The sequence below is a fragment of the Esox lucius genome, chromosome 16, assembly GCF_011004845.1.
Source record: "Esox lucius isolate fEsoLuc1 chromosome 16, fEsoLuc1.pri, whole genome shotgun sequence".
In the NCBI taxonomy this organism is placed as follows: Eukaryota; Metazoa; Chordata; class Actinopteri; order Esociformes; family Esocidae; genus Esox; species Esox lucius.
Window position 1 is genome coordinate 26,047,542 of NC_047584.1, and position 26,241 is coordinate 26,073,782.

At 43.4% G+C, this 26,241-nt stretch overlaps 1 protein-coding gene across 2 annotated transcripts; it reads right to left on the reverse strand.

Moving 5' to 3' along the window:
• Positions 1-85: 85 nt before the first annotated feature.
• Positions 86-26,241, reverse strand: tbl1x (transducin beta like 1 X-linked). 2 transcript variants are annotated; one of them, XM_029125879.2, is made up of 15 exons: positions 25,914-26,241; positions 9,034-9,144; positions 7,453-7,598; positions 6,899-7,118; positions 5,900-6,032; positions 5,348-5,489; positions 5,171-5,234; positions 4,986-5,083; positions 4,760-4,820; positions 4,545-4,666; positions 4,289-4,363; positions 4,060-4,187; positions 2,653-2,818; positions 2,405-2,506; positions 86-2,185 (listed from the first exon to the last, which is right to left on the reverse strand). In XM_029125879.2, the coding sequence occupies exons 2-15, from the start codon at positions 9,089-9,091 to the stop codon at positions 2,159-2,161; spliced, it is 1,542 nt and encodes a 513-aa protein (XP_028981712.2). In that variant the 5' UTR covers positions 9,092-9,144; positions 25,914-26,241; the 3' UTR covers positions 86-2,158. The 2 variants fall into 2 exon arrangements, with proteins under 2 accessions (XP_028981712.2, XP_034142632.1); XM_034286741.1 differs by lacking the exon at positions 25,914-26,241 and adding an exon at positions 10,105-10,123.

Here is a 26,241-nt window from a genome sequence, read left to right on the forward strand (position 1 = left end):
ACATAAAAAATGCCATATAATCTACAGCATAATAAAAAAAAAATCACAAAAAAATGACAACCCAATACAAGACACGAACACGGTGTTTTCTAATATCAAAATAGAGTGATTTATTTCAGACGTTGAGTGTGACTTCATTGTTTACTCTTAGAAACAGATGAGCATACCCTAGACTGGAGCGGGAGAGAGATGGCTGTCAGTCACCGCTCGTTATTCCACACTGGGCTTCTTAGCATGCCAAGATGGCCACCAACCACAGCCCCGATTCTCAGTCTGACACAGACAATAATGGCTCTCAGCAAAAAATAAAACAAAATAAAAAATAAACAGATGTCAGACGACAGTGACCCATCCATCCATCAACAGCCAAAAAAAATAATATTTAAAATAAAAATGCTGGCCTTCCTCTTTCACCACAAATTCAAACAAAAGCTGATCCTACCTTCTGAAAAAGTGCACTTCACGTTGCTCTAAAAATGTGCTTGACTGAAAGAAAAAGGGACCAGTAAAAAGGCAATCTGCAAGTTGTAGCTTGTTAGTTTAAAGAGACTAATCTCACATTAGACCCCACTAAGCACAAGACATACTACACACAAATAAAGCTTAACCCATCATACTGCATCTCAAATCAGAGGTCAAACTAACCAATCAGATCGGGCGGCAGCAACATTGGGGCATTTTCCGACTAATCAGATCTTGTTGATTGGTCAAACTGTGAGCCGTGTTTCCACCAGACCAAGATGGTGCCAAACACCACTGTTAGACGGTACTGTTAGAAACACTCAGTAGATGACTAGAGGACACTGCTACGAAAGCAACATTAAGACAACAACACAACAGTAAAGTTCTCTCCTCTCAGTCGGCATGTCTTTCTGTCCTGATCTCCATTTCATTGGGTGTCCTGTTTTACATCCAAGACCCGAGCCAGGGGGAACCACAACAAAATAGGCAGACCTTAGAATTAAACACTCCCATCTTCAACCTGCTCATCACACATCACAGTCCAAATCCAAGTACATTGAGACATTCCTCTCCATGGCATGAAGTGTTAAGAGCCATCAGTGAAATAAGCACCTCGGTGCCACAGGACTGTACACACCAACCTGATGCAGATGGAACTGGCAGAAAAATAAGAACGTACACTGTGAAAAAGAAAAATCTGACATGCATTAAGTTGAAATCAGGGTCTTGTAAATGAGTCTCAGCAAAGATGCGATGTTTCTAGCCAGTACTGAGTCTCTAGAGGAAGATGTTAAAGTCTACTGTATATAAACATATATACACAGTATATAAGTCTGTGTATTTCTCTAATTTACATATCTTTACATTCATTAAATGTACATCCAGAAGGGAGAATATATACTTAGAAACCACTCTTTTCCCCATCTTGTAGAGACATTTTTTTCTTTTTTTCTTTCCCCAAATGAATTCAACGGGTGATTAAAACGTAGACGTTAAACCTGGCAGTTTTCTTTTTTCCTTGACCTTAATGTTGTTAAATGTGAGTACAGAACCAGCACCTTTTTCAACCCCGACATTCAAAAGTCAATTTGTGAAAAATTCTGCAAGCGGTACAGCTGACGAAGAAACCGCACCGCCGAGTATCATTCCAACCATATGTCAGGATACCAGTGCAGCATCAACAAGGTCACTCCCGTCTGACAGGTTCTCTCTCAGGACAGCGGCGCCAACATATTCACAGAGTAGTTCGAAAAACCCAACCTGGCTCCCACAATTTGACGCCAAACGCACCAAAACACCGGTCTGTCGGACATCACGGCCCTCCGCCTGCTAAACCTATTCCTCATGATTCAGACCCTAGCCAAATAATCTGCGCAGCTTCCGGCCACAGGGCAGGTCCTCATATCACATCCTCCTCTGGTACCTGAACAAAATAAGCTGGATTTAGTCCAGGCCTTTGGAATAATTCACCCAGCAGATTTTCAAAAGGGAGACAAAAATCCAAAAAGGAGGATTGCCTCTGCCAATAAGTAGTTTGTGGTAGTTTAAAAAAAAAAATCCTCGGTCTCCAGTGTCCACCCGGAGGATCTCCTCCCCATTGCTAGGCCTGCTTTGAGCTATGAGTGTGTGTTTGCTGATAGCAGAATGCCTTTTGCCGCACATTCCAGGGTCCGTCTTGTAAGCAACTGCCAGGATGTTATTTTCGGAGATCAAGAACGCATACCTGGAGGACAAGATAACATGATTAATAAAACATGGTAAACCTCCAAATATTCTGGTTTCACTCCATGCACTGAAAGCATTGGGGTCTCTTTTTTAACGCTTAGCTTTTATATACAAAGGTTTGTGCAAATGAAAGAAAATCCTTACAAAAATAAATAAAAAGACATACTGTAGATCTTAAAATGCAAAGGATAGTCACATGTATTTTCTCCAAACATACCGATCCATCTGAAGCACTAGCGCCAACTTTGTCTCCTGTGCTGTTCCAGCACACCTCAAAAATCCCTCCGGTCCCCCTGTAGCTGTGCACCAAGGCTCCAGTCTGCAACGACAATGCAACCAACCCAGGTGAGTGCTGGCGCAGGGCCTTCGTTTCCTACCAGACCTTACAAACAGCCCAGACACTCTCAGGGGACACTTCAATGGGTCGGCAGGTCAGACGCCTGTCACCCTCCCCGGGTCACTCACCGTGGTGTTCCAGATGTGGACACACTTGTCGAAGGAGCCGCTGGCCAGGTGCCGCCCGTCGGGGCTGAAGGCCACGCTATAGACGGGCTCCTGGTGCCGGGTCAGCGTGTGGAGGCAGACGCCTCGCTCCACGTCCCAGAGACGCACGGTCGAGTCAAACGAGGCGCTGTGGAGTACAGTGGAGGGAGAAGCTTACTTTACACACACAGACGAAATACCAGCAGGGAGAAGCTTACTTTACACACACACACGAATTACCAGCAGGGAGAAGTTTACTTTAGACAAGAATTACCAGCAGGGAGAAGTTTACTTTAGACAAGAATTACCAGCAGGGAGAAGTTTACTTTAGACAAGAATTACCAGCAGGGAGAAGTTTACTTTAGACAAGAATTACCAGCAGGGAGAAGTTTACTTTAGACAAGAATTACCAGTAGGGAGAAGTTTACTTTAGACAAGAATTACCAGCAGGGAGAAGTTTACTTTAGACAAGAATTACCAGCAGGGAGAAGTTTACTTTAGATAAGAATTACCAGCAGGGAGAAGCTTACTTTACACACACATGAAATACCAGCAGGGACTCAAAGGGAAACACATCCGAGCACTAAGTTCACAAGCCATTATTCACCTGTCCCTACTAACGGTTATATACAAGAATAACACCCCCAACGGCATAGGTTGGTAGGGTATATTGGTGGGTCAGGGTCAAAGGATTCCAGGATTTCCTGTCAGTAATATTGGTGGGACATGCCCCCCCCCCCCCCCCCCCCCTCTGACAACACAGCAACTAGGTAGGCTTTCCAGTCTCAGGCTGCACTAAGTAGAACTAAGTTTGGCTGGCTTTGGGCTTGTTAACAAACTCAAATGTGGATCTGCAAAGCCTAAAGGTGACGTGTGACATAGAATTGGTGAGAGGACGATGTGTCGCCTCAGAAGGAGAGGCACTGTTGAGAACAGGTGTTAATGAAAGGAGCTGATGTTCATTAACACTCATCAAAACGTTATTATTAGATCTTTCAAGTAGTTCTAAACCTCACTTTAGAAAAGGGACAGGGAAGATCAGATTCAAAGTAACTAGAAAAGACAAGTTGGGAAAGAACTGAATAGACACGCTTGACAACACCCGCATCCCATTCAAACTCCTCAACGTAATACGGGATGGTTTTCTATCCAAAGTGAACTGCAGGCCCAACCCCTGGGACATCAGTAGAAGCTGTAAAAGCCTGTGATTTTCCAACGGTAACATTATGTGCTCGCACGTCTGGGTCACGGGCATTATGTTCCCGGCCCGGTGACCGTTACTAGCCCCGGGAGGGCGTCTACAGCCCCCCCTTCCACCAAGCACACACACGGCCCATTCTCCTCCCATGAATCGCTGCTCTGTTCCAGGCCTGGAGTGTTGGGACCCACCTAGCCAGCATGATGTTGGAGTTGGGGTTGCTGGTCCCCGGGCCAGTGGGACTCCACTTAATAGTGTAGATCTCTTTACTGTGGGCTTGGAGGTCGTGGACGCACACGTCTTGCTTCATGCTCCAGATCTGGAAGGAGAAGGGACAGCATGCTTTAAAAATCATCACGCCGTCGCACGGACGCGGGTCACGACCCGGGTACCCAGAACCGCGCGTGAAATGGGCCCCACCTTTAAAGTCATGTCATCGGAGCAGGAGGCCAGCAGCATTCCTGACGGGTCCCACTTAATAGCGTTGACTTCATTCTGAAACGCACACACAGACGGAGATCATCTAGAGGCCCTGCCGCTCATAACTCACACTAGTCACAACAGGACTGCCCCACCGGGCCCCCCGCCCCCCACCGGGCTCCCCCACCGGGCTCCCCCACCGGGCCCCCCCGCACCCCCAGCGGGCCCCCCCCCGCACCCCCCTCCAGGAGTTTACCGTGTGGCCCTGGAAGGTCTTCAGAGGCCGGTCGCTGCCCAGTCGACACACATGGATACACATGTCGGTGCTGCAGGAGGCGAACGTGGTGTTGTTCTGCCAGTCCACGTCCAGGGCCGGCGCTGCAGGGGAAACCACACGGACACGGGGGGGGTTAGCGGCTGTCAGTTAGGATGCTCAAGTCCTCCTTCGTTCTGTTTCGGGACACAGCTCACCTGAGTGGAAGGGGAACTGCTGTTTGGCCTCGCCCGTGTGCGCGTCCCAAATGATTGTCGTCTGGAAAATGACAATAGGTTGCAAATACGTACAGACTTGGAAAACCGGAGCGGTATACTAAAACTGGAAAACGCATAAATAAATGCAATAACAATAGAAATCACTCAGCGTTTTCTTAAACAAATACATGTAACAACATTCAAGATGAATTAAAACAACAAGTACCTTATCTACACCAGCACTGAGGATGGAGTTCCCTTTCTTATTCCACTTCAGTGCAAATATGGGCCCTTTATGTTGCCCCAAAGTGCTCGCCAGATTGCCTGGGAAAGATCAGGGTTGAAAGTATCCACACAGACCAGAGTGATGAAGCACTGCAACATATGAACACATAGCAGCGTCCAACCTACCGTCTTTTGTCCAAATCCTGGCAAACCCGTCATAAGATCCCGTAGCTAAAAGGGTCCCATCACTCTGTGGAGTCAATTGAACAGTTAACGGGACTGTCCTGGGTTTAAGGCCTCGGAGGGTCCATTCCGTGAGAATGGACACAGTGTGTGGAGGGAACGCAGCCCTTGTGAACTCACATTCCAGTCCAGTGAGGTGACGTCTTTGTTGCTGGGGACGTCCTGTCCTCCCTCCCTGATGCAGTGTCTGAGCACCAGTTGGGTGGAGCTACTGTTGCTGTTCTCAGTTAGGTTCCAGATGCGGGCTGTCGAGTCTCCTGACCTGGAGGACACGCAGGCAGAACGCAGGATGACAGAGAGAACGGAGGAAGAACTCCAGGAGCACTTTAACCCAGCCTTCCCCCAGCACCTCCCCCCATCCCCAGGGAGACTGACCCAGCCACCCCCCACTCCCCCAGGGAGACTGACCCAGCCACCCCCCACTCCCCCAGGGAGACTGACCCCGCCACCCCCCACTCCCCCAGGGAGACTGACCCAGCCACCCCCCACTCCCCCAGGGAGACTGACCCAGCCACCCCCCACTCCCCCAGGGAGACTGACCCAGCCACCCCCCACTCCCCCAGGGAGACTGACCCAGCCACCCCCCCCTCCCCCAGGGAGACTGACCCAGCCACCCCCCACTCCCCCAGGGAGACTGACCCAGCCACCCCCCACTCCCCCAGGGAGACTGACCCTGAGGCCAACAGGTCACTGACAGGATTCCAGGCACAGATGAACACCTCTGACTCGTGTCCTCGCAGGACAGTGGCCTTGCTGACTGGGATCTCCACATCCACATCCATCTCCATGGGCTCGTTGTGGTTATCTGCAATCAGAGCACATACATCCTGTCAGACCCTACTCCCCACATCACAGACAAAACACATGCTTTCATTTCCTCTTCATCCATAGCCATATTCAGTTTTCTTTCTTTTTCTTTTTAAACAAGCCATCTGTACTTTTCCCTCTATTCAGTTTTTCTGCCAAAACTTTAAGGCATTAACCTCTCACCTTCTAAATCATAATCATTCAAGAGCAGAGAATTTCAATTATGCTCGCGCCAAAAAAAACGACTGGAAGAATTTGAAGCAGATAATTCCTAAGTCTTAAATAACAGTGTTATCTAAGATTTGCAATTACTGCATCAAATGTACTTGTTGACCCAGTTGAAGCGGAGGGAGCAATCTGAGCAAGATCAAGACTCAACCTTTCAGGGAGACGAGTTCATAACTAATAGAGTAATCATCTTCAAATCCGGTCTGCAGCATTGATATTATGTTGTTTTTGCGTCAGAGCAGACCGAAGGGGCAGCTCCTCCTCTTCTGCCATCAACATTTAATCTTAGAAAGACCCTCCTGGTGCTCTGCCACCCACCCACACTGACTGACTGACTGACTGACTGACTGACTTCAACCCCAATGGGATCATCCGTCACAAAACATCCACGACATCCGCTATCCATCCATCCCTCCCTCCCCAGTCCAGGGCTTCACCCGGCCCAACCCCCAACCCCCCCCCCCCCATGCATGGAGGCGTGTCTAAATGCACTAACACTCAGTGAAATCCCCCTAACCACCTGACATATGGTGAAAAGCACCCTGCTCAGACCACTACTCCCCCCCCCCTTTTTAAATGTGCCCAGTTAGCACGCTGCTAGTTAGCAATGGTTGAATGGTTAGGAGTCGTTCTTACTCATGGCGTGCGTTCCATTCTCGTCCCCGTTCACCGCCGTCTCGCCGTTCTTTGGTGCGCTGGGCTGGTTGCTGGCGGCGACGGCTGCCATGGCGCAGGCTGCCTGTTGCTGGGCTAGCTTGTCCCGGAAGGCCTGCTGTCGCGTCTGCACCACGTCCGGCATCACCGCGTCAATGAGCGACAGGGACTCGATGGGCCGCCCGTCGAACACGGTGCCGTCCTGCCAACGCGACAAGTTTGCGGAAATCAGACGTGCTGGGTAGCGTGCCGACCGACTCACTACTATTCAAACGACACGATTTACTGAATATTGATCATATATTGTTTATTAGTCGTGGCACTGTTATCCAACCCCATTGATTTACAAACAGGGCATTGTGGGCTTTGTTCTGACAGAGGAGATTTCATTTTTAAGCACCAAACGTAATAGATCAAATTGAAAAAGGCAAAGATCACGTGAACTTTCCCGATACAAAAAATTTATAAAACACGTGCTTTGGTGTGACTGGTGAATGTGACCGACGGCAGCCTGAAACCCCCCCCCCCATGCTCACCTCGTTGATGCTGATCTCCGCCTCCACATACTGGAGGCCTTTCTGCAGGATGGATATGAGGGCAGCAGGGGGCACTAGCGTTCCATTGATGTTGGACTGGCTGATGTGGCTCTCGATGCCAAAGGTGAACGCTGAGTGGGAAAAACCTGCAGACAGGCAGAGAACACAGTCCAACCACTACTGCAGAGACTACAACAGACCTCACATTCCCACCGGCATCTACAGACATTCCAACTGTTTTTTTTCGGTCAACGTTATGTAAACGGAACGTTAAAGGTGACACAGACACACAGTGAGTCAATAACACATTCCAAGTTTTTATTTTTTCCTGAGGGGGTAATGTCGAAGTGGCAGAAATATCACGCATTTCTCCAATGACCGGCTTCAAAGCAATACTCAACAAAAGAGTCATAAAGCATAGCCTAGTCTAGGAACTCAATAATTCATTCACGCTGTGAAAAATAGGTTATCCTGAATGGCGTGTTGACACCTGTGCATATAAAGGGAAAACGATATGCCGAATGATCAACAGACGAGAAGAATAGGGGGGACCTATCAGCCAGGTTTCCACTAACTCTGTTGTAAGGAATCTCTGGCACATCCACTTTCCCACTGGCGCACTCAGTCTTCTCAAAACCCCCCAAATGTTTAGGGTTGTTTTAGATAAGTCAATGTAGCAATATTAATTAATTTAGGGCCGCAACATTAATGTAATTAATAACGTTGACAATAAACAACAGCTGTCAACAGATTTCATTATGGATTATCTGAGTATTGCGTGCAGCAACCACAACAAAAAAAATCCTCAAATAAACATTGAAAGACAGTGGAAACAGGTCTTCTATAGTATCATCACACAGCAGATTAACGACTCTAAAGAAGACAGTGTGCGACAGGATGTGCCAAGCTGTTGTGTACAATGAACCTTCAGAGAAAACACACTGGAACCATGAAGACAGACTATGAAGAGGACTCAGCACAACAATTTACAATATAAAACAAGCGCAGCTGACTGCTTTTCAGAGAGCTCGTTTTAGTTTGGCATCACGGCTTGAGTCGGGTTTTCAAGTGTGAATGAGTTCATCTGGAATGCATGGTTAAGTGGTGCATTAATGCAATATCCGACAACCAAACTAGAGGTAAACCTCTGCATATATAGTGTGTTTACAGTTGAGCAGCGGTTTCCAACATTCCCCATATTACTGATGGATCAGCCCATGACTGTCAAAGTGGCGAATCCTATTTTTCTCCACAAGAGAAACTTGCCGCAAAATGCATCCTCCAGACAACCTCCATTTGTTTAAATAGAGTGATGTCCACACTCTTCAGGTTCTACATCTGCTATTCTGAAAGCTGCCTGGTACGAGATTCTCTGCAACATGTTTTTCTATTCCTCCTCCTTCTTGTTGACAGATTACTAAGTTAACAAAATAGTTTAGTTGGTCAATTGCAGCCCTTGATTAATCACAAGTCACAAACCAACTACGAAGCCATTCTTAAACTGTCCATTCATTATTTAGCAAACAGCAAGAGGAGGAAGCCAGCCGGAGGTATACTAGTAACTCCAGCAGACATACATACCTGACTCCTGAAGATACCTGTAGACCAAGAAGTTCACTTCATCGCTGGTTATACTCATCTTAGCCCACCTCGATGGAGGAGGAACCGTGTGCAGGTAAGGATGGGCCCACTCTAAGAATAAGAAAGACATTTTGGATTTTAGACAATTACACGTCTAAGTGAACAGCCGTACAACAAGACAAGCAGGCTCCCCAGAGGGTGGGACAATGAAGGTAACATCTAGATAAGTCCCCATTGATGACCGAATGGCTTGACAACAACCATGCCCTCAAACAGGGAAATAAAGAACATACAACCATGGACAGAGAAAAGTGTCTTAATTGCCCATTCGTTCACGGTTTGACCCACGGACAATCAGGGCTGTGACGGTCGTGGACATTTAAATGGGGGTTGCTGGCCAGCCAGTTGACTGCGGTTACCATAATAACCATGAATCGCACCTTGTTTGTTTTCTCGCTGAACATTTTCTCCTCTCCTGAATAAATGTGCTGCAACATCACCTTGCTGGTTTCAGACATACAGATCCATCCTGATTCACAATTCTGTATATCAGACATAAAAGGTCCATCCTAATGCATAATTCTAATTCCCATTCTAATTCCTAATGTTCTGGTTTCAGCCAGAGATCAATCCCAATTCCTAATGTTCTGGTTTCAGCCAGAGATCAATCCTAATTCCTAATGTTCTGGTTTTAGTAGAGATGCTGTGGTTTCAGGCAGCAGCAACACAAGTCTGGTCACACAGCACAGTCCATAATACAGCAGACCAGACCATCCCGAATGCAGTATGTTCCACCCAACCCAAAAAACATGGAAAATTCAAACCCAAAAAGGTTGACCTGGGGTGTTTGCTGCCTCCATAACATATCAGTACATTGTGGGTTCAGTTCGGACCACTGCTGTTCTTGTACATTTTCTCTCTTTTCCTCACAGTCCTAATGAACCCATGTGGAAAAGAAATGAACGAGTAGTCAATGGAACAAGTAGCTCACTCAACTAACAGATTCTAAAACAAAGGTCATTTGAAACCTGTGGTTTGCATGGTAATATATAATAATTGTGCCAGCCTTACTGAGAATGTCACAGCTAATCCATCTCTGCCGGACCAGACCAAGAGTTCCCCCATTCCTCCGCTGTGAAGCGACGGTGGCGTCATTCTCCTTCCAGGGTAACGAGGCAACAGTCTAACATTAGTGACCTGGCCACTGATCCAGATCAATAGAGCATAATAGAGCAGTACAGGGAATAACAAGCCCGCTGACGTGTCAGGGGAGAGCTCAGTACAGTGCATTGGGTTAGCTTCTGGGGAAAGTTGAAACTCTTACGCCATTAGCGCCTTGTTACAAAACACTGTGCATTGACACCTCAGTCAAAGATTCAATGTGGTATTCATTCGAAACTACGGGGACCCTTTTTGTTCCACAGATAAGCGCCAACCATCAGGCTAATGAATGTTTGCTACAAAGAATGATTCATAATTTTCACAACAACATCATTGAAAGTACCCTGCACATTATGCATTATACTGTAGGAAGGATGAAGGAAAGAGACTGGAACATTAAAATGAGACAGAAACCTTGAAACGAAAGATGCAACAAAGTTTGCGAAAAAGCCCTTAAGCACTGCAAAAATAAACAATTTGATCAAAAACCCAATAGGTCTGTTTTAGCTAAATTGAAAACTGAAGAGAAAGGAGAACTAATATATATGATATCACAACACGTAAAATACCATGTAGATGACCACGACTTTGTTGAAGCAAATCACAGGAATCGTTATAATTCTGACATGTTCATAGACAGCCATCGATCATCATTAACCACGACCACCTTCCCTCATAAGACGACTCATCAAAACAACCCACTGGCAGGTTTGTGAAAGTCAAATATGAAGATGTGGCCCCTAAAGCACATACGCAAAGCCACCAAACGTTTTACGCCGCTTCCTGAACTGGGAAGTACCCACCAGGATGACGCTGTTGAATGAGAAAGCATTCAACCAATCAATAAACGGAATCCAGCTTGCAGTAGCTTGAACTAAGGTAGAGCCAAATCCGACAACCGCGGAGTATAGAGAGCCAATTTCTACCGCCAATGCTAAGCCCTCTGGTATTGTCAGCAAGCTCCTAACAGGATTTGAACTCCTGACTAAAGCGAAGCGGCTGTCCTGCGAGACAGTGACGCTATTCAGGAGCTCCACCAGTGCATTTAAACTTGATCCTGAACATAACCTTTGGAAAGCCGAATCAGGGCCATTGTTCTCATTGGTGGTTTCAGCCTGGAGAACGCGACGGACGGGATACGGACAATTTTATTTCCTGATCAGAGCACGTCATTAAGAAAAAAGAATCCCTCTACGACAATATAGCACAACACACGGAGCTCAACTGACTCTCAAGAGTTCCCTATGGTAGCATAGCAACAAGCAGGAAGCGATGGCACAAAATAGGACACGTAAGTGTTGTCCCAATTACCAATGGGCCTTCTGCCAGCCGGGTCGAACCTGTTACTCAACATCAATAATTCAAGTCTTCACCTTGGGATATGCTTTCACACGGACTCTCTAGCTTTATTGAAATAAAACTCTGATATGTGCTTAGTGCGAATGTTCACATGAATTTTTTCCTGCAACAGAAAGAGGTGATGCTATGAAGCTGGTGTGAGAATCAATCTCACACTGAGACACATTCGCCTTGTGAAGATTCACACTGGCTTTCCATGAATACATAATCAGAACAGAACCGGTATAAGAATATTATATGGAACCCAAAATACAATAAATGAAAATAAGAGCAATTATTTACAAGGCAAAAGTAAATGTTGAAACCTGAACACACATGTACGAGCGCTCGCACGCCTTTAAAAAAAACAGTCACTTAAGGGTTTGTACATAGAATGAGAAATTGCTTTATTTTTCGGAGTATATTTTACTATGTCTGTTACTGGATCCTGTCAGTTGCGATGACAGAGTTTAACTTTGTACAACATCAAGCCTGTCTGTGAGGAAAGTTTTTAAAAGCATGGACTGCCCTCATGCAAAACGACCAGAGGATGCAGAACAACAAAGAGTTTGGGTAGGGATGTAGGATTTGCCTGAAGCTAGGGAGGGGCAGTCCAAAAGTGGAAAAAAGGTTTAGAACCGCTGCCTTACATGTCTGGACCAATCATACGCTTCCATCATGTACTAACATCCACAGTTGCAGTGTGTTGGCAGATCTGATAATGGCAGGGCAGGCAGAGCCGGAATCGCCTGTCAACAAATAAGACACGGATGCCTTTTCCCAGACCATTACAAACATTTTCTCACTGTTGCTGAAGATCCAGAAGCCTCTGCATATCTATTTTATTTATCACCCATGTGCCATTTGCATCCAGAAGGCAAATTGCAATTTCTCTCCCCCCCCCCCCTTAACTGATCTGTTGCTGGTGAATTTCTCCCTCCCTTCAAACACTGCACTAATATCATCAACCGGATAATGTACCCCACCTCCCCGTTCCATATTTATGAACACCAGAAAGAATAAACTCCCGGAAATAAAAACTAACCCTAACCCTGTTCCAAAAATAAACTGCTATTTGTCATATTACCGCCTGAGTTAAAGAACACTGTAAACTGTCTGTCTACCAAGGCCACAGGCTATGTCATTTTTTAAAGGTTTGCTCAAAGAGCGCCATGTTTGCGTTTGTTTTATTTTACAGTCGTTTCAATCTCAGATGTTCAGAAATAGGAAGAGACATGGGCCACATTATCAGGTCCATTAAGTTCAAGTAGCAGGAAAAAAAAACTAACATATAGGGAGCAGCAAAAGAGAGAGAAATTGGCACAATTTGTTAGTCATACGTTGTTAAACGTTTATTAATTGACTGAAGAGATTCATCTCCCCATCATCCTTTAAATCTCTGAACTAGCCTACTGCGCAAAGACCATATGAATAATAAATACATTTTCACCATGTGATGGGCAGACGTGCCCAAGCTTCTGGATCCTAAGTGAAAGAGGTACTTATTCTAAGAGGTACTTATTCTAAAAGGTCAGTGAAATACTGATCTGCAACCACAAGTTTCTCCAAATGTCACTCCAGTAGAGCTGAGTGATGTTTAGAAAGAGTACACTAGGGTTTAGTTTACTCCAGTAGAGCAGAGTGATGTTTAGACAGAGTACACTAGGGTTTAGTTTACTCCAGTAGAGCTGAGTGATGTTTAGACAGAGTACACTAGGGTTTAGTTTACTCCAGTAGAGCTGAGTGATGTTCAGAAAGAGTACACTAGGATGTAGTTTACTCCAGCACAGTTGAATAGCAGATTATACGGTAATGAACTAATACATGCCCCTGTTTTGTACTGACATATTAGAAATGGGTATATAATGTACATATTTTTTTGAGTCTGCATAAAATGTTAGCTATATATGCATTTGCAGGCATTTCCTAGGGCCTTAATGCAAGACAGTCATAGACTGAACACACCTTCCACAAACAATGATTAGCAGGGCTCCAGATGGTGACAATTTCATTTCAACCAAAAATGTGAGCGAACACCACCTAGAGCCTATTGATACCCCAAAAACTACCTGCACTGTAGTTTCATAAGACCCCCCCCCCCCCGGGCGGTAGAAATTAAGCTTCGATGACACCATCTGAAATATGTGCAGGGTTCACATGTTCCTCTGCACAACCTCCAAACGAATCACTCACCTACCAGACACTCGCTCCTCAACAAGCACTGAAACAATTCCACCTGTGTCTAAGTGCAAAACACAATACCTGGCCATTTCATTTTCAGCTATCACAATGTGCTGCACCGCAAACGTAGAGTTATAACATCATCTAGATGGATTTGTTATTTGTATAAAATATCAGCAGCGCCAGGCTACATTTATCAAAAAACAACACAATAAAAGGAAATATAGGGACCTAGGAAAAAGTGGTCAGGGAGACAGAAAGCAGCTTACATAATTTTTTTTTAGTATAGCTCTCATAACCAAAAAGGTTGGCGACCCATGAAGTAGTGTAGTGAAATATCAATGTTCATTTGTTACCTCTGTTACCATGTTGTTACAAGACATCTTTAAACTCTGTATTTTGAAGAGGAAATGTAGCAACAAAAACAAGGTCAGATTTTTTACATTAACATATTATAAATAAAGAACTGCGTGATACGCAGGTTTGGATATAACCCTAACCCAAAACTGATGTCCATACGCAATTCTATAGATTTCCCTCGCAATTGTGTAATAAATAACTCTGTTCAGTAAAGTCTTCTACGGCTCAGTGAATGTGGGCATTTAAAGATATTCAAGTATAACCTGATTGACCAAGAGCATACCCCCTGACCTAGATGAAAATGTATTGGATGATTATAATCCAAATCGGCCATGTGATGCTGTTTTAATTTTTTTCAAGAACATCTTAATCATACTAAATACTACTGAGTGTTTAATCTGGGTCTTTGAACTGGCAATGACATTTTAACAATTACTTGTTACATCTGCATTAACAGCTAACAAACACTGTTCCAAAGCTGGAAGAAAGTCCCCTTTTCCCCAGATAAGCCTTTGTGTAACAGCCTAGATGGCCCGCAGAGCTCAGAGCCAACCCACTACACCACAACACAGTACGCTACTGCTCTTTGAGCTAATTAGAAAACAAGTGGAGCCTGGCTGGAATGGAAAGGCATTAAATCTGTGAGATGCAACTCCAATCGCCACCATCCGCAACCGACGACCAGAACCATAATTAGCAAGCAAAGAGCTAATGGGGCGGACGTCCCCAAAGCAAGTAGCATTGCATCTTGTAATCATAGCCTACCCAGTCAAAGAAATTCCCTACCCGTTGTTCAAGCAAACCTTTTCCATAGTGCCTGACTGAGTGACAGACAATCTACAGTATGTCCAGAAACAGCCCTAGGCCCTCCCTTCCAGCGTCCTAAGACCGGTGGAGTACCGTTGGTAAGACTCGGGTTGAGTCTTACCACTTTACATGCCTATTTGGAAGTATGGCTGACACTGTTCCCCAAGTGTCCAGAGGGTAGGGGTTGTGGTGGACCTTCTGTATGACAGTCAACACTTGGGTTATTTGAGAGATGATCGCATGTCTCGCATCAGTAGAGGACTATCAGGACGCTGCCTGTTCAATTGACCAATAGAAATTCCAGCATATTGGGATGCGCTTTTTGTACGCACTCAAAAACGCACTAAAACATTTCTGGTGAATACAGTGAAATGTTTTCATTCCACTACTACTATTACAATGCCAGAATGTCGCAAATGCGCAAAACTGATCTCGCACCATACCTGTCCTACCAACACCAAAAACCCTGGAGGAAAAAGGTTGAGAACCCCTGTCTATAAAGTAAAAAATAATTTTAAAATAATAATACCCATTAAATATTTACCCATGTTTTAACCTAAAACATGAAAATATCCTGACTTGCTACCATGTATGGTCTCCTTGAAAAGTTTTTCATGTAGTATCCATAATGCTGCATTTACTTCCCCAATATTTAAAGTTCACTTTCTTGCAGATAAAACATAGACACAAACATTAAACTGTTTAATTTCACACCAAAATAAATCCTTTCTGCGAGACATGAAAGTTGTGAATTTGTGTGCAAATTTCACTTCGGAGTCACCCATGTCATCTTCCAGTGAACATTATTATTGTGGACAAGCTTCTGGGTTTTACGGCCACATGTGGGACAAGGATTACATTGATATTTTCACACCATAGACATCTCAGCAGTCAAGATGGCTTTCCCATGCTCTCCAAATAAACTGAATGGAGAAACTGACATTATTCAGACACTCATCCATCCAAAGTCAGAGAGAGGCCACATTATGAAGTTCAGCATGCAGCATTTCTTTCCATCTCTGCCCCATGGCCAAATGTTTTTTTCAGAAAACCTTTTTCTTGCAGCCTGTTGAAAGCCAGCCATTTCCCAACAGAGGATGTAGGCCCAGGGTCCCAAATGACCCTGCACTGGGCAGTTAGGAGCTTCCCAGCAGGCGCCTGCCCTGTGATTCATTAGGGAAATCATTAGCGTGTTTACAGCACAGTAAAGGTTATTACTCTCCAAGTATACCAACAGCAGCCATTCACCCAGGCTTAGTTTAAGTTGCAACGCAGTGTTTCACCCAAGGCTGTGGTAAAGGTGCCCCACACTTTAACTGGACGTCCAATTAGCTGGTAGTTGCTAATGCCCTGAGCCACAGGGCTTCTATAGTAGCTGTCTGAGCCATTATTACCCACTAGAATAAGCAATAGGTTGGATGCCCATGTACGTACAAACACTTTGTTATAGTGGTGTAAATGGTCTTAACCAAAAAGATCTCAGCACTCAAGCCACAATTAAGTTGCTGTCATGCAGGCATTTCAAGATTGATTCAGCACATTCATTTTTTTTTTAACTTTTTTTGTTCACTGTGTTTTCACAACCATATCCAGTCATTCCAGCAGAATCATGGATTGGTTCATTTGGGGATGGGGTTGCCCTCACATTATTTTTCATCCACTCCCACCTGACAGGTTTCAAAAATGGGGACAGGTAAACCAATGGTAAATAATCACTCCATGGCATCAAATGCCCCCAATTACTGTCAGAAAACGAACAGCTTAACTATATTCCCTGGTCATGTTCAGTAAGTTACTGACAACCTACAATGAAGGGAAGCTGCAGAAGGTCTTCATATTAAAGTTACTATGGGTGGATGTAATCAGTCACAAATGCTGATTTTAGCCAGCCAATTTGCCCTAAAAATAGATTTGGATGGTTTGTGATGTGGAACTCAAGAACAAATCAATATGCACTCACAGATTAGAGAAGTCTATCAACATCTGATTGGATATAGTGGATGCCAACACCTCCCTACAATGCAGAGAGAATGCAGAAAAACTGCTCATTACATTTGTATCCTTTTATTTACAAAATATTTTTAAATTATTAACCACAACCAATATTAAAGACAGTATTTACATCTGTTGAAATGGCAAAACAAGCACTTCATATAATAGGGAATCAGTTATTATTTAGAAAACGTTAAGAAATATAGTTTTGACAGTTTTCGAAACCTTATTATAAGAGGAAGGGAAACTTACTAGCAATATTGCATAACCCGGTCTCACAAAGTAGACGTACCATTTTTTTATGTACATCAGGGAAATATTATGATACCTTGCTTTACGATAGGCTTCATTATACACTGTGTCTCCACATGGAGAATCAGTTTTACATAGCGTACAGAATTAAAATGTAAAAAATAAATCACGGCATAGGCTAGATGGGGACATGCCACATAAATTACTCAGAAATAAAATAGACAGTAAAGCTAAGAAAAACTACAGCCAGGCATTTGTGGGTAGGTTTGAAACTGATTGATTTAGAAAAAAACAAAAAAAAGAGAGACAGACAGAGAGACACACACAGAGAGAGCGAGAGAGAGGCAGAGAGAGAGAGGCAGAGGCAAATTCTATGTTAACATTCCGAGGACCCCATTTCCTCCTGTGCAGTCACCTTCCTGACAGATGTGCAAACAAGACCTGGAAACAGCAGCCATTTTCTCTTGAACCGCTCTGCTGAGTAAAACCTGCCTTTGAAGCATTTAGTCAGCCTGCAGTCTAGTCTGACCATTGGGGGAAGGGAAAGAACGCGGGGTGGGGAGGTGGGGGGTGGGGTGGACAACTTCTGACACCGCAATCTGGTAGCCACAACAACTACTGCAAATTATTCTCTGCCTTTCTCAATGACAGCCGGTATGGGCTCAGAGTGAAAGTGTGGAGGCTGGGGGAGGATAGTACTACTGTCTCTAGGGTAAACCACTTCTCCTACGCCCGTCTGGGTAAAGCTGACTGACAGATAGCAGTTTGAAGATTGGCCTGTTTCCCTGTAGTTGTTCCCCATGATACATTTCGGGGGGGGGGGGGGGGGGGGGGGGGGGGGGTCTTTTGTCTGCCTCTGCCTAAAACAAAAATGTGTATTTGAAATAATTTACAAATAACTATATATAGAAAAGTCTACAAAGCAGTATTTCCCTGGAACCATTTTCAAACCTTTTTTTCGGGCTTTTGGAGCAGAAGAGACATTCCAGATGTTAAAATGGCATGGTGCATTGCCACAAAAAAAGGTAACCCTTACTGCAGACATCAGTGATATTGGCCACACAGCAAGCTCCCACCATCAACAAGAAAGTCGATTGGACACACTGCTTGGTTCCACAGAACACCAGGCACAGGCTGCAGGTACCAGCAAATCCATTCAGATGCATTGCTGGCATCATGGCATATTGTAAACAATGCTAAATAAGACCTGGTTTTAATATTGCAAAGTTAAATATGCTGGAAAATGTAACTAAGCTGATAGGTCTATTTTCAGGGACGCGCATTAGGGGTGGAACAAAAAATTGCTGCTGCAAAGCCATCATTTTTTACAACCTACACATGATCTCACAGTACCAGATTACTTCATGCATAACAATATTACCATACTTGCAGTATTCATGCCAGAGATCGAGTTTGACCTAGATTTTGACATTGCAATAACTCAAAATGACAGGATAAGTCTGCTAAAAGACATGTAGACTAACCCTAACCCATCACAGTGCGCAGCTGACTTAGCATGATGTTTGGAGGCCAAGCCAAGGTGAGCTCTCTGAAGCCAGAAGACAAGCGGAATAATGGAAGTTTGTTCTTTGTGACTGCAGCCACAACAAAGCTGAAGGGAAAAGTCACTATAAAGTCACTATAATAAAAATGTATTAAAAAACAAATAAATAAATGGGTTATTTCCCAGTGACTTTACCCCAAACCAACATTTTGTTTAGCCATAGAATGATAGAATATTTTTTTGATTAGCTGAAAGATAGTTGTTAAACAGAATGAGTTTAATGTTCTGACAGAGGTGGTGCATTTAGTTAGGTAGCCATTCTTGTGTTTGGTGTAAAAACAGGGATGGTCATGCAGAAAAGAGCACACCCGCTATGAAGTATGGCGGTGGATCTGTGATGCTGTGGGGCTGTTTTGCTATTAAAGGAACCCTGGTAACCTGGTTAGGATATACATGGCAATATGGAATCTGTCAAGTACCTGGAGATTTGAGCAAAATCTGACAGCCTCTCCCAAAAGGCTAATATATCAATGGATCTTCCAGTAGGACAATTATCCCCCAGATCCTGACCAGAGAATCACCCCAACCAGCCCAGTCTCCGGACAGAAAACAAACCCTCATGGTAATTGCCCAGGGAAGTTAACATTGTTACCACATACCCAAAATGTAGTTGACCAGACAAGAATTACCTGCTCCATCATCAGTCTATCCAACTAGATATTATTATTCTGTCGTTGGGGTATGTTGACACCTACTTAGAATATATTATTTTTTACATAATTAAACTTTTTTAGAAGGAAAACTCTAAAGTAAAAGCATGTACAAATGTGAAAAAATACCAGATAATTTAAGCTAATTGAGAGGACTCACCATTACTTATTTTATTAACACAAGCTTTGATCCACTACACATGATTTGTGTGTCATATTGGTCTACTGTAGGATATTCTTAATCATTTGTGTAGGAAAATATTTCATCAAACAGTGTTTTTTATAGGACTAATTCAGGGTAGTTCTTCCCAGCTTCATTAAGTCTTTACAAAACAAACTAAATGATGTGGTTTGGTGGAATAAATACACCCCTGGTGACAATATTTTAGACAGCTTACATTACCCAGAGCATGAGAACACAACAGAACCACTACTGCAATTACAGCTTTGGTGGAACAGGCCTCATAATTTGAATCCATTGTCCTCCATATGGGCTGTGTGGATCCAAGACTCAATGTATCTGCGAGGGCTGGTTGAACAGAAGAGAGATGTCTCAATCTGGTTCTCAACAATGCTCACTGCAAGACAATGGTTACCAGAACTCAATCCATCTCAGTAAATTCACTACAACTAAGCAAGTCAGACCTCTGATTTAGATTAAAATGTTTTGGTTTGACTGAATAAAGAGAGAACCCAAGAATTCTTAATATGGCCATCAAGTTCAAGTTTCAGTGTATGATTGTGGAGCTATATAATGACAGCTAACTACCATACAGGATACATTAGAAGCACTAAATATTTCATAGCATGTAAATCCATTCACGAAGATATGATAAAAGAGCAGAAACTCTTGACTGCAGTATTAATGATTACATTAGGGCAATTCCACACTAAAGGTGTCAATGTATTTCAAATAGCAAAACAAGGTTTTCAAAGTTAGATTTTACACCCTGTGATGGCTTGTTGTTCTACAGGTCTACATGACCTGTAGAACAACAAGCATGATATTGACCTCTGTCCACGACCATTAACTGTACAAAGCTAATAGCTTAGTTTGATTAACTCTAAGTACAAATACTCCATAAAAAGCAGACTGATATAGAGAACAATTACATTTTAGGCAGATCTACAATAAGGAAAACTGGCATTGTTACACTTCAGTGCCTTGTCAGTGCCTCGTCAGTCCCACTATCAGAGGTCAGTTTCAGAAGCAGGTTTTCTACAGGGCTTAATCTAGCTGTAAACAGTAACAGGCTAATGTGGCAGAAAATGTTTTTGATACTGTGACCTAATATTGCTACACTGTTGACATTGGCTTGTGCCCCCCAACCCCCCCCCCCTTTGATCAGAAAGGGCCATGGAAACACCCCCCATAATCGTCATTCAAAGTCATTCTCTGACTCATGTGGAAAAGCTATGTGCACAATACCACAGCCAGTCTGCCTGAAGATGATGGACCATGGCTGTTATGACTAGAACCCTATTCAGTTTTTACATATTATTGAATGCATGACCACCCTCACCATAAATAAAGCCTTTCCATCCGCCTACTTCCTCCAGAACGTCCTCTTCATAGAGGGGCTGAACATGCAACCTTTTTCATATGGAAGCACAAATGTAAGACAGAGAAGAGACCCTCGATTTAAAGAGGCATTCCAAGAATTCTGGCCACTTGTTTAGGGGTGTTAACTAACCCTAACCCCCCAAACAATGTGACCTAGCTATGCATGCATGTGCCAATGGGTCTTGTTTCGTCCAGAAACATTTGCTATCAAACATGGACGTTCACAGCTAACTGACATGGTGGTGATACTACTTTCAGATTATTCACATATAAACAACACTACCCATCAAGCCCAGAACAGGAGATAAAAAACATTTGAATGTTTTTTTTGTAGAAGCCCTGGAACGCCTCTTTAATGATAAAACAACTGGCCTGGATTTGAAGAAGAGAAGAAAAAAGATTTTTAGACGTGCCAACAATTCTCATAATTAATGTGCAAATCTTTAAAGGAAAAAGCCAGGTGACAAAAGAACACGGTCTTATTCATTAACCAAGCCTCCCTGCAATGATTTACAGCTATCGATGCAAACACTGAGCTATGTATATAGACATCCACGCTGCCAATACCTGGTCTGAAATCACAAACACCTTTCTTTGTGTGTTCAATTAAAATGGCGCAAATACACATAGAAGACAGGCCTGTATCACGAGTGACAGCGTGTAGGTGTTAGTGAACCTCATAAAACCGCCAGACAGTGGAATCTCCATGAGCGTACATGTTTCAAACTACTGACAGCAGGAAACGGCAGAGATAAAAGGCTAACCAAGGCAGATATGCAACTTTCACTGGCATCCTACACATGTTTGTTTGGTCTCCGTTCCAGAGCGCCGTTCTCAGAGACACAATTCACAGACCGGGTCCTCCTGGAAATGAGATAACCCTAACAGACAGAGGCTGGTCACAGCCAATAACAGAGCAGACAGATGACCCATAAAAACATAGCTAGAGCAGCACAAGTCTTTACAACCACAGCTGGCATAAATGATTAACTTTGGTGTTATTTTCATCATCTGTGACCATACTATTATGTCCCATTACAAAAGAACATTGATACTTTTGACTTTGGTTAATGACACTCTCCAAACCAATGTCCGAGACACTAATTAGTAGAAAGATAAATACAGCGGCAGCCGTGTCCAACAGTCGACATACAAGAACAGTTCATGGGGGATAATTCACCGCTAAGAAAACAGGAAGATGGACGCACACACAGACATTTTCACTCATTTATTTTCAACACAATGTCATACATACTGGGAATTCCTCTGGGGTGTCGTATCGGCATAGTGGGTTCACAGTGATCACACACACTGAGATTGTGACATCATAAATCAACAGACAACTACAGCATTTCCAGAACTACTTCTCTTACAGCCTTTACCGAACACGGCTTAAAGGTGAACATGTATGCACAAAGGTGAACCTTTGTACTTCAATTCAATCTCTATCCTTCCTCCTTATGACACTTCACACAAATGGCACACACATGAAACCACTATCTGCTTCTCCTGGGTTACACAATTCACCGCATAGCTGATTAGATATGCATCAATTACTTCAGTGCTTCGGCAGATGCCGAATGGGGGGGCGGTCTGGATTCTACAACCTTTAAACAAGGGCACTAACAATCATTACAGTTTAGTCAAAAGAATAGACATTGATCTGTAGCTGCAGTAAGCAAGAGAGCAGTTGTCGTAACATTCAGACTACATTGACATTTTTGTTGTGGACTCCAGTCCACTCCAGACAGACCTCCGATGTGTTGACCCCCATGGGGAAATCTGGGAGCAGACTGTCGATCTCTCGTGACACACAACACCTCACACCACTGGCCCCATTTTCACTATAGGTGAAAGATGCATCTTGCCATCGAGATCAGGCATTTACAGGATTACACATATGTTCGTTTAACGTGACTGAAAATGCTACCTTTGCAAAGTCACGGCCTGTTTGACATTCAATACATAGGTTCCTCTCCTCACAAGGAACCAATACGCTTTGGGGACACAATCCGCCGTGAGGCATTTTACACCACTTATAATGTTGTGAAAAACACGTAACAAATCGGCATTAAACCAGACATCTATGAAGAAAGGTCTCAATGCAATGTTTGCCTCATTAATGAGACCATGTTGAGTATCTAACAACGTTTTCACACACAGTTGCTGACCAATAAACATTCCCATGGGCGTAGACCCAAACCAAAATGCATATTATGATGAGGCAGCAAAACTTAACATTGCTAAGACAACATCAAAACTCAGTTTATACGCGAACATTCACATCAACCCCATGGTGGCGCTGTAACAGACATGTTTATATACTCCAGATATGACCCAGGGTGATAACATTTGTCACACATGCTCAGGGAGCGATATGAATCTGGTCCAATTTGGACAGAACGTGGGTGAGTATGGTGTCTTGCCGAAGTGTTCTGGAATTTACAAAATGACACAATGATCGGCCTGTGGGACAATAGAGAGGTGCTGCATAACATGCAGAGTTGACTATGTTTACTGTTGCCTTGACTTTATTTGCTAGCCTCAACACAATTGCACAGTTATCAAGGACATGGCCAACAACACGCAACCGCTCCAAATACATGGCTGTAGTCTTGAACTAAGGCTGCCACTGCAATGGGTGTTATTTCTGTGTAAAGGTTGACCTGCCTGTATCCACAACCCCCGTTCTAGTAGAGACGTCAAATTTGCTGCATAAAACATATGGACAAAAACAGTGTTTCATAGCAGTCGTTGTCACAGATCTTACAGTATCAGGGATAAACTTCAGGTGCTACTGCTGAATGGAGTATTAAGCACTGAGGTAGCCAACACAAATATGCCTGAAACCAAATGCAGCCGCAAATGAAACCTCAGACAGAAGGACAATCTAAAAGGCCATTAGCATCCAAACGCAGGGTCTTTATTTGACTATCCTGTTGTTGCAGAAAATTGTCCTAGTAGGTTTGTATTGTTAGCGATTCATACCATGGATGGAAGTGGATTCCCATTTGGTATTACATAAATTTTTTGGGACAAAAACATTTTTTCCTTTTATTTGCGCTAAACTCGTTCATTTGAACAATTAAAATAAAGCTGCGTTAAAAATAAAATAATCCCTGACTGTAGGCAAAGAGGTCAGCAGGAAACATACAATGTATCATAACCTTAACCTCAATAAAGTAAGATTTGTGCCTAGACTTTACCTAGATGTAATGCCTAACCTTAACCCTAAACTTAACCAACAACACCTGGACCTTAAAGAAACCCCAATTCTAACTCTAAAATGAATTGTAAGTTTGACCCTAAACCTAAACCCTGAGCCGGAAATTGACTTTTGCCACATGGGGACCGGCAAAAGGTCCCCATGAGTCCAGTGTTTTCTGGTTTTACTATACTCATGAGTATAGTTAGATCTAAAACACACACACACACCACTAAAGCCAAAGCTTGTCATTTCAAATCAGATCAGTGAACCTTCCATAGCCATACACCACAACAAGGCCAAAACAAGTATCCAACCAGGATCCGCTAGAAAGCTGAGACATTCGAGTGTAAACTGAGACTTCTAAAACTCAGCTCATTGGAAAAAACAACAGTAGACTCCCAGAACAGAATGTTCACCAAAGGCATAAACCAATTCCGTCTTCACACTATCATGGAGGCTTAGTATTGCCGTTACCCCTCACTATTACCTCTTCACCTTTAACATGTGACCATTCGACTAAGGGCCACACATTCATAGACCACTAATAGCTTTCTACATTACCACCCTAGGAGCTCGTTACGATTCCACAAATGGAAAAGCCTCGAGTCATCTAGAACAAGCAATTACGTTACAATAAACCCCTATTGTTACTTTAACGGATGGCAACAAATCAGTTTTTCTTATGACATTAAATTTGCATTCACTCAACGACCAGACAGGCTAGAACTAAACGTGTTGGTATGTGCCCTTATTAGTTTAGATTCTGTATTAATGGAGGATCGTCTTTGATGCTGGGATACATTACATTTTGTGTCACTGTAGGGGTGAGCAGATGCCTTAAACGGCAGAATGTTGGCAGGGGACGGGTGTCACACTATCCTAAAAACATGTGGGAGTTTGGAGATGACTTTGTTAACATCTGCCTAAGCGGTCTTTATGCCATTGTGTCTGTATCTGACATAGGGACCCAGACCAAGAATAATTGGAGCTGCAGATATACCACCAGATCAACAGGTGACGGAGGTGGAGCTGTTTGGGCCTATGGACTACATTACATGTTTCCATGCTGCTTTCAAACCTCAAGGCTTCCAGTTCTTCATCCGCAAGCTTCCCCAATAGCATTTTTTTCCCCTCACTTTAAATCATTCTTCAAACACCTCATGTGTAAATACAAGGAAGTAATAAGGGAAAAAACATAATGGCCAATCAATTCTAAATAATTAATTTAATGGGCAGGAGGGTGAATATTGCTTTTGTATATGGTTTAAATATAAAGACTGGCTTGATACCATAACAAGTATACACTTAGAAAAGACTACTAGTTTAACCCATGTCTGGTGCAGTTAGATCTACTTCCCCTCCCCCACTCATGCGCTTACTAACTATCAACATGGGCAATACCCTTTAAATGTGGCCGATATTACAGTTTACAGAGTAAATGACAAAGATGACGGATGAGGCAACTTTAAATATTCCAACTTAACTTAAATATAAAATGAGGTGATATGACGCGAGGGGAAAATAATATCTGACACAAGTTGCTGCATTTAATGTCTGGTACTTCAAAACAAAAGCATTTTATGTCCAAATAATTGCAATAATTAAAGTATTGTCAATGTGAAGATGAACTTTTAAAATGTACCTACTAATATTGTAGATATAACAATGTTCCCCCGGGGAGGAAAAAAATCTACACACATGTAAAGTGTTACGAAGTTCAGCAAGAATGTGCATGCAACAATGTGCAATTCACGGAATTACAATGTTACAATTGAAGAAACTTGAGCGAAAGTTTTAACTAACCTTTCTCAGAGAGTGAGCTCGTGGTGTTGCCGCCACCTCTTCCTTCCACAAGGAGAGCCTCCAACTTCAGTGAGCAAGCGACGACTTTCCTCCCATTTTGCTTATGATAATTCAAGTTCTGACCACCGGTGCAATCTCAAACAGCGTTTCAAAGATAACAGAGACGGTCAATAATAAATGTATTCGCGAATGAGTGTGTGAGAGGTAAAGTTGTAAGAAGCGTAAGGTCTAATGCTTGAAATGGATGGAATGGAGTTTTCAGCGTTTCTCAGAATGGAACGTAAAGACACAGCAGCAAGCACTCATCCGCAGAGAGAGAGCGCGCTTT

Bases quoted from the DNA above. Each gene is read 5' to 3' on its own strand.
- tbl1x (XM_029125879.2), bottom strand. From the start codon at position 9,091: ATGAGTATAACCAGCGATGAAGTGAACTTCTTGGTCTACAGGTATCTT. The intron at 5,235-5,347 runs GTGAGTTCACAA...TTGACTCCACAG, and splicing joins TCACCTCACTGGACTGGAAT to AGTGATGGGACCCTTTTAGC. The intron at 4,188-4,288 runs GTGGGGCCCATT...TTCTCCTTCCAG, and splicing joins CCGATGACATGACTTTAAAG to ATCTGGAGCATGAAGCAAGA.